Source organism: Pezoporus occidentalis, unplaced genomic scaffold (genome assembly GCF_034315485.1).
Source record: "Pezoporus occidentalis ecotype Australia unplaced genomic scaffold, CSIRO_AGI_Poc_V1 ctg37, whole genome shotgun sequence".
In the NCBI taxonomy this organism is placed as follows: Eukaryota; Metazoa; Chordata; class Aves; order Psittaciformes; family Psittacidae; genus Pezoporus; species Pezoporus occidentalis.
The window spans coordinates 2,226,951-2,241,106 of NW_026915691.1; the positions used below are offsets into that span (position 1 = coordinate 2,226,951).

The 14,156-nt window shown below is 48.6% G+C and overlaps 1 protein-coding gene across 2 annotated transcripts in view; it reads right to left on the reverse strand.

The window, feature by feature from the left end:
* Window positions 1-137: 137 nt before the first annotated feature.
* Window positions 138-14,156, reverse strand: part of PXN (paxillin) — a 45,139-nt gene continuing 31,120 nt past the window's right edge. Inside the window, exons 7-11 of one of the 2 annotated variants that reach the window (XM_062631211.1) lie at window positions 5,505-5,675; window positions 4,987-5,160; window positions 4,375-4,456; window positions 3,864-4,012; window positions 138-1,856 (exon numbers count right to left, since the gene is read on the reverse strand). In XM_062631211.1, coding sequence (XP_062487195.1) covers window positions 1,590-1,856; window positions 3,864-4,012; window positions 4,375-4,456; window positions 4,987-5,160; window positions 5,505-5,675 — 843 coding nt within the window. In that variant the 3' untranslated portion in view covers window positions 138-1,589. Of the gene's footprint in view, window positions 1,857-3,863; window positions 4,013-4,374; window positions 4,457-4,986; window positions 5,161-5,504; window positions 5,676-7,275; window positions 9,014-9,551; window positions 9,813-10,609; window positions 11,654-14,156 lie in introns of those variants that run through there. The other variant, XM_062631210.1, reaches the window with a different exon arrangement.

The following is a 14,156-nucleotide window of genomic DNA, read 5'->3' on the forward strand; positions in this document are numbered from 1 at the left end:
CACTTTCAGGTGACTGGGGGTGGGAGCTATTCACAGTTCACCTGCCTGTGCTAGGAGAAAAAAAACCATACAAGTCACATTCCCTTCCCAATAAGATTCCAGCCCCTCCCAACCCGCAATAAAAAGAAACTATTGAATGTTAGTTAGGCTTAACAAAGCATTGAGGTTACAGATGCAGTAACCAGCACAACTGGCACACTGCCTAGACCAGCACAGCTTGATATGAAAGTTGCTTTCTTAAAATCACTTCAAAATCAATTTCCATATAAGAGGATTAAAAGTAAATTAGATATGAATTCAAAATCAGTGTAGAAATCTACAATTCTTATCAAAGACAGGATACAGTATTTGGTTGGATAGTAAAACCCCAAGTGTGTCACACACACCTGACCCAAGGGACGTGTTATACCAGTAACAGTCAGTATAAAAGGTTATTGCTCTAGCATCTCTCAGTAGAACATGTTTAACAAGAGCACAGAAAAGGAAAATACCATGGGGCTGACAAGTCTCATTAGCAAAGAGAGGAAGAAGAAAGGATATAAAGTCTGGATCTTTTTTTTCCTGGCTTCTTAAACCCTCCACTTCTCCCTGCTCTTGTGATGGTTTCAGGCCCTGATAGGGGAGAGTTTCAGGCCAGATAAACACACACACGTCACACACTCGTGACAGGGATGGGTGAAAAAGGCTGTGCTCTAACCTGTCTGCTCCTGCTTTTAAAGCAGGGAGGATGATGCTTCCTCCTGGAAGCAGCAGGCAATGGGAGCAGATGCCCTGAGCAAGCCTGGGTGCTGACGGAGGTGTCTGGCATAGGATGTCACCCACAAGAGCGCACAACAGTGCTAAGGGATGGCTGGGGCTTACTCCACCTCCTGCTCCAGTGTGTTGAGAAAAGGCAGGGAATAACAAACTAGGGGGGGAAAAGAAAACAAAACAAACACCCCACACAGTAACACCTTGATTCCTCTTTAAAAAAGAAATAAGTGGTATCATCTCCTTACAGTGTAATGGAACTGGAGAGACCCTTGCAGGGTCTTGGCTGCCTGTGCTGATGCTCTGATCTCAGTAAGTCACACACCCCCCTTGGCTCTAGTGAGCAGAGATCTGAGGGTGTCACTGAGATCACAGGGTGCCCTCGCTGTGCTATTGCTCAGCCTGCATGCACGCAGACTAAAGCCTGAGAAAGGTGTCAAAGCAGAGGGCTGTGCTGTCTGCAAGCGTCACCATTTGCTCAGGAAGCTGACACAGGCTGAAATGTACTGGCAAAGACTCCTTCTGCCAGGAGGGGGCTGGGTAAAATCTCCCTGTTGGAGCCCTTGAGCTAAGCTCAGCTGTCAGTCACACACGCAGACTCACACCATAATGAGGGATCTCGGCCTCTCTCTACTGAGACACAGCAAGGGCATTTCCAGTTTAATGGTCCATCTCATCTCTGGATCTACTGCCTCTCATAGCAGCAGAAAGCACTCCCACCCACCCCCACCCCACCCTCCTCCCCTGCCTGGTCAGGTTTCTAAATCACAGTAATGTTCAGAGAGATAGAACTGCCAAGGGGGTGGCAGAAAGATGCTTAGCGCCCGTCTATGATGCCTCTAACAGAAGAGCTTGAGAAAGCAGTTCTGGCAGTAGGGCTTGTCGTTCTGTTCTTTGAAGGTTCCTTTGTTGAGCTGCTTGAGGCAGAAGGCACAGACAAAGTGTTCGGGGTGAAATTTCTTGCCCATAGCAGTGATGCAGCGTCCTGTGATAGGCTTCTGGCAACCGGAGCAGAGCGAGCCGCGGCGCTCGTGGTAATGCACCTCGCAGTAGGGCTGCCCGTCATGCTCGAAGAAGCTGCCATTGATGAATGGTGTGAAACATTCCTGCAGGAGGATAAAGCACAAGGGGAAAGATTGTGTAACTGGGGATGCAGGCAGCTCCTCAAGCCTCCTCTGCTCTGTGGCACAGCCTAGCTGTACTGTGGCCAGGGTGAGCTGCTGCCTTTCAGCATTGTCCTGTTATCCAAAGAGCCAAACCCTGTCCATCAAGATTTTCCAAGGAAAGGCTGACAGGCAGTTACAGCCACAAGCAAGGGCATTCACCACGCACCTTCCCCTAGCTCGTTTCACTTCTGCAAGGAAAATGCTACAGATGAGCTACCAGGCGTGTCCAGCCAGGAGAAAGGAGAACACTCCTTCCCCTGAGATGAGAAACACTGCAGCACCTTTCCCTGCTGGGTTTTGTTACACTGGGATTTTTCTGTTTTATTTTTTAATCCCACTCCAGCTTCCCCACAATGGCAGGAGAAGCAGGGACCAACAGAGACTTTAATGGAGCAGAATTCTGATGAATGTGGGACTGGTTCCAGCTGAGAAAATGAGGCAGAGTTAATCTTTACAAATGATGTCTCTGGAATGGCTGTCATTAGACAGGAACACTGCAGGATCATCAAACCTGAAACATCTCCACCAGGTACATACACACTGCTACTGGGAGAAACTTAGTTCTACGGTGCTAATGATATTGAGCAGATGAGAAGAGGATACACCAGCTATGTGCTTATTAGTGCCCAGAGCTCCTCACCCAGTGCCAGGCAGCTGAGGATGCTACACTTCAAAACTTGCAAGAGAAGCATCCATCATCCCCACAGGGCTGGGGAGACTCCACTCCTTGTACAAGTGAGAAACTGAGGCAGCAGGGAGTGGGTAACAGTTGAGGATGCTGCCAGATTTACCAAATGTACCAGCAGCAAGGCCCAGAAGAGAAGCCACATTTCCAGAATCCTGGTTTTGCTGAGCCCCAGCACTATCCTCTTCTCCAGGGAGAGGACAGAGTATCACACAGAGCCAGGTCCTAATGTGTACAACACAGGAGTCCAGCACACAGCCTGCAGAGCCATGGATAGCTGAACATTCACAGTACTGGGATGAATGCAGTTTGCCTGCAGCAAGCCCCAGACTTTTCTAATGCTGACAATTAGTTGAATAAGCAGCTTCCTCCCTCGGTTAGGGCAGTTGAAAAGTCTGTTCTGCTTTAGCAAAATCAGGAAGAGAATCACATCTCATGTCCTGGAAGATATTGGTGCTGGCCCCACTAGTAGAGGCTGTGTGGCACCAGGGGAAAGAAAAGCAAAACTGCTTGACAGAAATCTCAATCTCTGCACAAAAAGGCACAGCCCTCCCCAGCCCCACAGTCAGGACTGCAGTCTTCTGCCTCCACCCTCTGCACACCACCGCAGGGGTCACAGACAGTCCCAGCAGCATGGTGACAGTCTGCTTTGAGCATCACACCAGGTCTCAGCAGCTCATGGTTCTGGCTGCTTGTTCTGGTCTCTGCCCTTCTTTCCTACCCTAGGAAACACTGGCTGATTTTGCCCATCTCTTGGGGCCTGTAAGAGTTAATATTTGCAGTGCTCTCTGAAAGAGTGCCAAACATTTAATCTGCAGTATTCCTGTTTATTATGCCTGTTGTATGGAGCCTGCCACTATTTCACGGACTTGCATGTTTGTCTGAGCAAGGTCAGTCTCATTAGTTTACATTGTCAGATGGAGCATGGAAGGAAGATCCTCAGAATCTGACTGCTGAGGCAAGTGCTTAGAGAGAAGCTTAGCTTATAATTATTTAAAGGTCACAGAAAATGTCTCTGTTTATCTGTGAGCTGCTGCAGAAGCCCGTAATTCCAGCTGGGGACAGAAAGAGCAAAACAGTAAGAAAGTTTAACATAAACAGGCAGAGGAACAAGAAGGTGTTTGGTTGCTGACATGTTTTATCTTGTGGGGCTGTCTGTCCTTCACTACCCCAGTCACCTCTTCCTGGTAAGGGACCAGATGCCTGCAGGGTGGAAATGAGAAGGGTCATACAGCAGCAGCAAAAGACCTTGTGTTTCTTACCCGACAGACAAAGCATTCAGGGTGCCACAGGGTGTTCAAGGCAGAGATGTAGTTTTCCAGGATAGCTCGGGCACAGCCTCCACACTTGGGAGCAAACATATCAAAGTAGTCCTTGCGGCAATAGGCTTTGCCATCCTTCTCATGAAATCCTGCCAAAGAAGAAAAGAGGCACAGTGCATCAGTTCCTCACCTCTACCTATGGCCAGCCAAGCTCTGAGGGGTAGCCAGTGTGGGTAGGATCATCCTCCCCCAGCTAACACACACAGCAAGTTCCTCATTCTGCTGCCCTTCCTGTCCCATGTGCACACAGGCACATGCATACTCTTCCTCCCCCAGGGAGAAAAGATTACTGGTAGCATCTTTTCCCCATAAACAGCTATAGCCCTTGGGACTTCCATCTTCAGTAGTTCCCCTGTCATCTCTCAGGCTGTCCCCTAATAGCAGCTCTGCTTTACACACTTGTCTGAGTTCAAGGAGGACATTGTTTTCCCCTTACATAAACCAGCAATACCTTCAGGTCCAAAGAAAGCTCCACACTGGGCACAGAAAAAGTGTTCCGGGTGCCATGTCCTGTCCAAAGCCGTCACCACTTTCTGTTCAGAAGAAGACATAAAGTGTAAGTTGTGTAAATGATGGCTTCAGCTTGGAGGTGAGTAAGGAGGGGCTTGGGGGGGGAAGAATGGTGGTGCTGACAAGAGTATGCATTAAAACAGACTGTCCTTTAGAGAGCTGAGTCAGTTCTCCCCTGCCTCTGGCTCGTTCAGGCTTTCCCCACTGCACACTTTTTTTTACCCTAAAAGGACCTTAGGCTCTGCTTCCTCCCTTATACAGGGCCCCATCCAGCTCTTATAGCACTGGTGCCTGTTACTACAGGCTACCAAGAGACAAAATCATTACTAGAATGATGTGGGGTTCTGAAGGAACATCAGTGAAGGTAAGAGGGATTAACTCCTCTCACTGGTGTAAGAACTGGACTGAGGCAAGTTGTTCCCTTTCAGAGCCAGGGTAAAGGGAAAAAGTAAGTCCCCAAACAAAATCTTGAACCCAGGACACATTGGTGGAGTTTTTACCACCCAGGCCTGCAGCACCTTGCCAGCACCCTTAATCTCCTCAAGGAACTCACATCAAGGATCGGCCCATTGCAGTAGTAGCAGCGAGGGGAGAAGAGGTTGTGATAGTCCTTCTCACAGTAGGGCTGACCATCCCGCTCAAAGAAGTTTCGTGACCCGATCTCCTCCTGGCAGTGGGTGCAGACAAAGTGCTCAGGGTGCCAGGTTTTCCCCATGGCTGTAACAACCTGTTGGGAAGACAAATTATGAAGGACAACTCCATCTCACTCTCCCTTAGACCACACGACAAGATACCAGCTGGAGGTCAGCAAGAATGACAAGTTCTACTACTCAAGTGAGCCCTGGACTGGGGTAGCATGAAAACTGAATTACCTATCATCTCAGGAGAGGGCAGTCCCTCAAGGGCAGGGTAGAGGTCACTGGAGGAGCTTACAGCGTACCTAGCCAGTGGATAAATAGAGTACTTCAGTTTCTCCAGCATCTCCAGTCTCTTCAGCCTCACGAAACAGCCCTCCCCATTACTCCCAGCTGCAGCCCAAGATCCAGCAATGAGACAGCACCTTCAACTCACCTGCCCAGCAATAGGCTTCTTGCAGGCTCCACAGACACCTTTGGCAACTGTAGCTACACCCAGTTTGTTCAGATCAGACTGCAGGCTTCCCAGCATGGTGTCCAGCTGACTGCCAGGCTTGGAGGCTGTGGATGGAGGGGAGCTGCTCCCGGCTTTCCCCTGTGCCATGAACTGCAGGGAAGGGAAAACAAAGACCATAAGGTGAGTGCTGCTGTGCTTACAAGATAAATGCCTGCTGCTGCTGCTGCCCATGGCTGGGTCCTCTGCAGAGAGGAGCAAGAGATTGCTAGGAGACAGCTACACTCTCTCAGAAGCCAGTGAGAGCCAGGATCAAGTACTTATCTGTATTCTGCCCATGCAGAGACATATGCAGAGACCGGGGGATGTATAACGGCAGAGCTGTAAACTGAGAATTTGATTTTCCTTCACTGCACATACAGCAGAAGTCACCAGCACATCCAGGCAGTCAGCACAGTGCTCTCTAAGCCTCTGCCAAAAACCTCCCTTTACCTCATCAGCTCCTGGCCAGCTGACAAAGCAGAGACACCATACAGAGGGCCCCTTCCCCTCAGCCTCTCTCTGTTCCTATGCTGTTGCTCACTCTCAGTTATCACTCTCTCCTTTTTGATGGAGATCCCTCTTCCTTCACCTCCCTTTCAGCTAGAGTAATCTTCTCTCTTCCCCTCCCTCCCTTTGCACCACCTCTGCAGACCTTTTTGCCAAGTCTCCTTGGCCCCCATCAGGTGGCTCTCATCCCGCGCCTGAGCTAAGCAAGTGGAAGCAGGAAGGGAATAACTCCCTTCAAGTTGCCTGCTGTTTACCTACAGAGAGGGCAGTGCATCCGCAGCAAAGCCCAGCAGACAGGACTGCAATGGAAGGACTGCCACGTCTGTTGTGGGGCCGCTGGCAGTGCATGGGAATGGGGGGAAGGGGATTAAGGGACTCGTCTCAGAGGCTGTTTCTGAAACTCACACCACACCACAGTACACACACGGCTTGGAAAGGCCTCCCAGAGGAGGGGGAGAAACGTTTTACTTGGGTTCATAACTTATAACCAAAGTACATGCTCTCTCGGGAGAACAGCCCCTTTGCAGACAAACTGCAATAATGAAACACAGATTATTTCAGCTGACTTTGCACTGCAATAGCTACTGTCAGGATCAGAGAGACCCAAAGAAGTCCTTCCCCGAGGTGGTGGTCTGGAGCACACGTTTTCTCTTACTAAGAGCACAGATTAAAACACATAAAACCTACATTTGTGAACAACCCACCAGGCTCCTGCCAGCACAGCCAGGGCAGCAGGGACGTGAAGTGCCCCAGAGCCTTGGCAGAACCCGCCCTTCCAGCCACAGGAGGAGCTCTATTCTCCATCCTGCTGCTGGTTGTACTTGTAGCCAGTTTACTCAATGACAAACTCTGCTTTCTACTTGTTTGAATAAAAATCCTCATGCCATACATAACTTTAGCTGTTTTACACACACACTCCACGTCAGCCTTGCCTTGCATGCAGCACAGTTCCCAGTGGAGCCTAACACACAGCTTTTCCCCTCCTACCCCAGCCATTCCATAACTTGCAGCCTCCATCACACTCCAACATCCTGAACCTAAAACAAACTCTCAGCCACACTGTGGTCATTTGCTACCTGTTGCAGAATGGCTCTAAGAGCAGGACCATAGACTTCTGGAGGACTGTGCAAGCAAGGCTGGCCCCCACAGAGCACATCACTGTTATGCAAGGGAACTATATATGTGTTCTCACAAATAAACAGAGACAACAGGCCTTTGTATGCAGAGGCAGGCCAGAGCCCCAGGACAAAGCCAGGGCTTCCTGCACAGCACAGCAGGAGGAAGAGGGCTGAATCATATCCCCTTCTCACTCTAACCAGGGCCTTGTGGCCACCAGGGAGGGCAGGTGCCCACACCACACACAAATGGAGAGAAAAGAGGCAAGATGAGTTCAACATGCAGCACCAAAGCGTTTCATCCTTGCCTGCAGGTACCACACACTCCTGCGAGCCACAGCTAACCTCAGTGCAGGTACAACCACCCATGCACACTGTAATTGCCACCTGGCCTGACGATCCAACCTTTCTGACAGCTCATAGATTAGTCCCTACCTAAGAGGTTTGTTTCCACCTCCTGCACACAGTGCCTGCTGTTTACAGGGGACACTCAGCACAGCATCCATGTAAATCCACCATGCAAAGGCCCTTCAAATTCCTACCCTTCACCCATGAGATCTGCTATCACTCCAGTTCAGCCAGGGGCTCTGTGAGCAGCAAACCATGCACTACCAGACACCATCGACATTAACGGCACTGGGAGCTCCAGGGGCAGATCCCAGCAGCATTGGCAGCACACTCATGGACCAGAAGAGCACACACCATGCTAAGGAAATAGAAAGGAGGTCCTGCCTTCTCAGGGGTGGGTGGGCCCAGGGGTGCATGAGCAGCCAGCAGATTGGTACTGTGGATGAGGGGAGGAGCAGAAGTCACCTGGAAAGTATAACAGGTCAAGACACAGAGGTCTTCATTGCTTGAGCTGCCTGTACAGATAACACTGCACACCACTGCACTGCTCATCTACAGCAAGACTTCCCACCACCCTGGAGATACAGCCCTTCCCCAAGGAGATGCAGAACACAGCTCTTAATCACATCATCTCCTCCCCAAAATCTGCTTGTGCTGTGGACACCCGTCTAAACAGGCAAACACAGGAAGAGCTGCTGATTTGCTCCTTCCAGTATGGAGATTTTGCCATCTTTTACTCCTGCCACTCCAAGAGAGATCATGGCAGGGAGAACTGCAGCCTCTGTTTTGGAGCTCCCTTCTACATCCCAGAGGAAAACAGAGTCCCTGCTGCACAAAGTGATCTTCAGGACAGACAGGAACCACACATGCCCAGCAGGTTATAACACAGACATGTACTTTGCAGTGCTAGACAGGCACAGATGGAGGTAGATGTTGCCAATGAGTCCTCTCTCCTTCCTAGCAGTTCAGTACCAGTTTTTTCCTGAATGTTGTATCTACTGAGCTATCAACTTGGGAGCAATAACTGAACTGGGAAACACTGCTAACAAAATAAACCAGAAGAGAGAAGCCTGCCTGAATCTGCGGGAAGAAAGCATCATCTTCAGTCTGACAGCCAACAGAAACTGTCTTGGTGCTAGGGGTCCAGGCCTGGGGAGAGCAGGAATGCCTAGGATCTTCAGAAGGAGGGGTGCCCACAACAGAAAGCTCATGATAATCATCATCAGAAGTTTCCCACTGGAAGAGAGGCTGGGGAGCCAAGCTAAAGGAAAAGGAGGAGACGGGACTAGGAGCAGGGTTGGACGGCACATGGGAAGGCTGAGGTGGGAATGGGAGGAGAGGTGTAGAGTCAGAGACACGAGACGGAGCAGCATTAGCAGAGATTGTCTTTGTAGCTTCTTTGGAAGACTGGAGTGGGGGAGAGGCAGGAACAGAGACCGTCCTCCTTGGAGGGAATGGGAATTCTGGAGGAAAAACCACCTAAAAAGACACAGAGGAAGAAGAAAGGTGAATAAACCCAAAGAGAGGAACCCACAGGCACTTCCTGCAACAGGAAGGCCGGTTGTTACCAGCATGTTTATCTAAGGGAAAAAAAGCAGCAAGAAAGAGAAGGGAACTAGAAAACATGCTTCCTTTTAGCCCCAGGAAGAGTATCATCTTACACCCAGAACTTCCTGCACAGGTACAGTACTGGGACAACAAAGCACACCTCTGTAACAGGCTTCCCAGGGTGGTTTTAAAACCACATGTGGTTTTAATCCCCACATGACATTTGACATGTGATAGTAGCATACTGCCCAAACAGATATCAGCACCCTCAGATCCTACTCCAATTCTTAAGCATCAAGAACTAGGCCCTGCACGCCGCTTCCCTTTGCAGGCCAGACAAAGGCGAGTAGAAAGAGTCCTTCATGTCATGTTGCTTAGGACACACAGAAACTTCACCTGCACCTCCACACAAGGCTATCTGGACAGAGGGACATGCTGGAACTCCCCAGAGCATGCCCCTGCTTTCTACCTTCTCTACTTGCTGTCCACCATTCTGCTCTTCCCCCTGGGCTCTGGCAGTGACCCCCTCTGTCAGCCAGTCATCCTGGCCTTCCCGTTCTTCCTGCTCCTGCTTAGTGACGCCCAGTCTGTCCTGCAGCTCTTCAATCAAGCGGTCCTGGGACTCAGTCTTGTGCAATATGGCAGGGCCTAGTTTACGCCTTGGAGAGGGGTCTCGATACATTGGATGCACATTCGCTGTCTCTTTTGTCCTCTTGATTAAAGATTTAATCTAAATGACAAAGGTAATAATATCAGCAGAGAAGAGCAATGTCAGAGCAAGCCCCAAGATGCAAAAACATAAACTCAAGCCATTAGTGACAATTGTGAGCAGGAGAGTGATGACATTTATTCCATAGTGCCAAAATTCCTCTTGGCACAGCCCAGAACAGTGAGTCAGTGCAAGGAAAAACCCTGTAAGGATAATCACGGCAGCCAAAAATAACTATCTAGAAAAGGAAGGGAAAGATTAAACAGCAGGAAGCCAAGATAGGAGGTGCAGCATGACCACGCCACTGAGCATTAAAGAAGCCTCAGCGTCACAAGGACACTGAGCAGCCTCACTGTGTTTGCCCTTTACAGGCATAAGACTCTTGGTCAGAGCCTGTCTGGTGCACAAAGGGTACTTCCTGCACTGGAAAGAACACAGCTCCAGGAATGAGACCCAAAAAGGTGAGTGGAAGAGCTGCCACCCCAAGTCAGGAACATGTGGCATGAAACAGCCCTTTTACCTTATCAGAGGCCTCTGTGGCCTGAGCCGTACCCCAGCTAGGGAATAAAAGTCCATTTCACAGGGAAGTCCCTGCAAATTGCTGTGTTCTGTGCTGCTGACTGACATGCAGAAGAGACCACAAGATAAAGCAGAGGATTTCAAACTTCTGACATGCAGCTGTCAGTAACACTCTCAGAGCTGCATGCTGTTAGTGTGGGTGAGCCCAGGCACACTCACATCACACACAGAATGTTAGTGTGCTGTCACAACAGTCCTAGCTAGGACTCATCCTACTCCTACATTCATTCAGTGCCTGCCTGGCCTGATGCAGAAATCCTCTCAATGGGCGGTTTGGAGGCGCATGGCAGATCCAGTTCAGCTTTCCAAATGTGTTCAGGAGATTCCGGAGTGACTGCAGAGCTTCTGAACTGCTCATTTTCCTGGTCTCCTCCAGCTTTGTTCATATTAGCAGCACTTGCCTTCTTAGGAGTTCTGTCTCTGCTCTGCCTCCTCTTGACCTTATCAGGACAGCCATCTACCTTGGTTTCGTGCAGTACTTCAGCCTTTAGCTCCTGTCCTTTCTCCACTGCAAAGCCCAACTGTTTTTTAGTGTCTGGGAACACATCCCACCGGTCCAGGGCAACAACAGAAGGTTCATACACAGGATTCAAAGTGCTGTCATTCTTTGCCTGTACCTCTGGCACATGGGCAGACAGCTCCAGGGCCCACAACTCATCTAAAGCTGTTTCTGCACTCTTGCCCTGGGAAGGAAGGGTTGAATTGTCCCTGAACGCTCCCTGCTGATCCAGCTCTTTAGGTATCTGCCCCTTTCCCTGACCATTTAAAGCGTTTGAAATCAGAACACTTGAGATTCTGGGGTCAGTTCTCTGCTCCTTCTTCCCAGTCTCTTTCGCCAAAGTGTGCTCCAGGCCTTGTGCCTCCACATTAGCAGATCTACACAGAAGCTCCAAACTGGAAGCTGGCACAACCTGGGAAGCATTTCTAGAAGAGTCAGGCTTCCTGCTCAGCCTTGCAGAGGTCATTTGCTCCCCACAGGTAGCATAACCAGAGGAGATCCGTGGTGGGGGCACAGGGGCTGTTTGTGGCAAACAGGTCATACGTGGAAGAGTGGCAGGATGCCCTGAAGCAGGCAGAACTACAGCGCTACTGCCTTCCTCAGGGCAGGGGACTGCCAAGGGAGCAGATGTTGGCACTTCTGAGTCCCCACTGTGACTTGCACAAGGGTGTTTGGAATGGGATAGCACTGTTAAACTGCGAGGTGTGTTGCTGGAGTCTGCACTGGCTGAACTGGGAACTGGTTCTAGAGAGGGTTCAGAAATCAGAGACATAGTAGAACTGGTCTGCAAAAAGGAGACAGAAGGAATAAGGAGAGAAAAAATAAAAGACAGAGGTAAGGAGATGGAAAAAAAGCAAAGAATTGAGCATTATAACAATCATGACCTCCAAATCAAAGAGCCCTATTGATCCAAAGCCTTGCTTCCAACAGTAAGGAAGGAAAATGAGTTATCAAGGAGCAGAACAGGTATGACATTGTGCTGATCTTAACATGAGATTACAGGAGATGAAATTCTACAGCCATGGAGATCCTTTTCCTTTGCCCTTCCTAAGTGACAGCTCATGGGTTCACCTTCAGCTTGATGGAGTCATGCAGCAGTCACAGGGAAGCCAGCTACAAGCCTAGGACTGTTCAGACTGTGAGTAAAGGTCACGTTAACTTTACACATAGTTGGCATGTAAATTTTACATTTCAAAGCTGAGAAAAAGCTATCAATGAACAGAACAAAGCATGACATTTTCTTCTTGATACACTAATAAAATGCTCCAGTATGATGAGTTCATGGCAATGAAAACAAAGCTTCAGGGCATTCACAGCAGGAACAGATAACATGGGCTTTGTTCTACTCACATCACTAATCTCACCTTGTAGAGACACATACTGAATGTACAGGAGTCTGTCAGTCACTCCATGCCCTTGTAAGCATTGCTTAGGTGGCTAGATTAGCCTCTTCCCCTTAGGCCAAAGACTTCACATTTATACTGTTATAAAATCAGTATTAATTTTGATCCAAAATACACTCTAATCAAAGCAACCAATACAGTTTTTGGTTTTCCTTGACTTACAGGGTCTTTTGAAAAGACCTGGGATCATGAGTCCTCCTCTCCCCATTTTCAGTGATTCCTGGCTAAACCCTAGGATACAAACTGGCATTACTCCTTTTTCTTTAGGAGGGAAATGAGTGGCTTGGACAAGTTCACACAGCCATTAGGCCTGTACACCTAAGACCTGTGCTGAGCCCTCCTGGTTTTAAAAATGTATCTACAAAGGATTTCCAAACCCAAGAGCTATCGAGACCTGTTCTAATTCTTAGTCACGTTTTCCAAAGAAGCCTCAAGAAGTTGGATGTATATAACGTAGCAGGGCACAGAACTTCCTAAGCCCATGTAAGGTACCTCAGCTCTACTTACCTTTCTGAGATGCTTATCATGAATAAAAGGATAAAATTAACCAGAACATGAACAAAATCTGCCAGTAGATCTAAGAGACACTTTCAGCTGCTACCATCCTATAGGGTCAGGAGCTGGCACACATACACACACAACAGTAGTGCCATAAGGAGACCGTGCTCAGAAAGGAATGAGCAACAGGACAGCTGTAAGGAAGAAGTTCTTTACTGTGAGGGTGGTGAGGAGCTGGCACAGGTTGCCCAGAGAAGTGATAAATGCTCCATTTCTTGCAATGTTCAAGGCCAGGTTGGACAGAGCCTTGGGTGACATGGTCTAGTGTGAGGCGTCCCTGCCCACGGCAGGGAGGTTGGAACTGGATGATCTTAAGGTCCTTTCCAACCCAACCTATTCTATGATTCTATGAATAGGAGACCACAGTTCCTTACAGATTGCTCCTCCGTTTGAGTAGCACAGCAAGACCCACACTCACAGCAGAGAGGAAAAGGCCTAATAAGTACATTCAGCAGTTAACATGAAGGGATTTCCCAGTATTGCCTTCCCTCTGTATTTTGCCCAAGCTGGATGCACCTGTAAAAGTAACCTGGGTTTCTGCTGTGGTTCACATTTAGGTTTCCAGACTTCCTAAAATGAAGTCAGTCATTTTCAAGGCACAGCTAATGTTTCACTCAGTATTTCCAGCATATTAAAAATGTATTAGCTCCAAAATAAGAGCCTAACAGTAATAGAACAGTTAAATACAAGCATCCAGCTATGCGGTAAGCAGGCATTGTATTACACAGAAATGGCAGGGGTCAAAGAAACAAGAGCATTAAGTAATCTCAATGCCCACTGACTGATGAGCTAGATAACCAAAATCAAATGGATTCTGGAAGCAAAAAGAATGAGCAACTCATTAAAGCAAGCAAAAGATGATAAAAGGGTAATGTATCGGTCTGTAATGGTACCTTTTACTCTGGGTATGAGGGAAATTAAACAGCAGTGCCTCCACTCCTCCATTCCCAATCTAGTGCAACTTCTAGTACTAACTACAGCTGATTACACATCGTATTGAGTTTTTCTGTCCTGCTTCTTGCAGCCACACACAGGCCTGATACTCAAACAGGAGCCTTTCACCCTTCACCTCTGCAAAGACTCCACTTCTCTCCCTTACATCCTAGCACCGACTAGAAGCACATTTTTACAGACAAGCTAAAACCACTGCCTGGCACAAAAAGAGAAGGTAAAAACAAACAAAGAGGGACTGAAGCGAAAATGAAGCAACATGGAGGCCAGGAAAAAGGGAAGTAACTGTTAGAAACAGTCAATGACAGTATTTACACAAGCAAAATGATCACAGAAACCACATACTTTGTGCTTCGGGAAGAATGTGTAGGCACA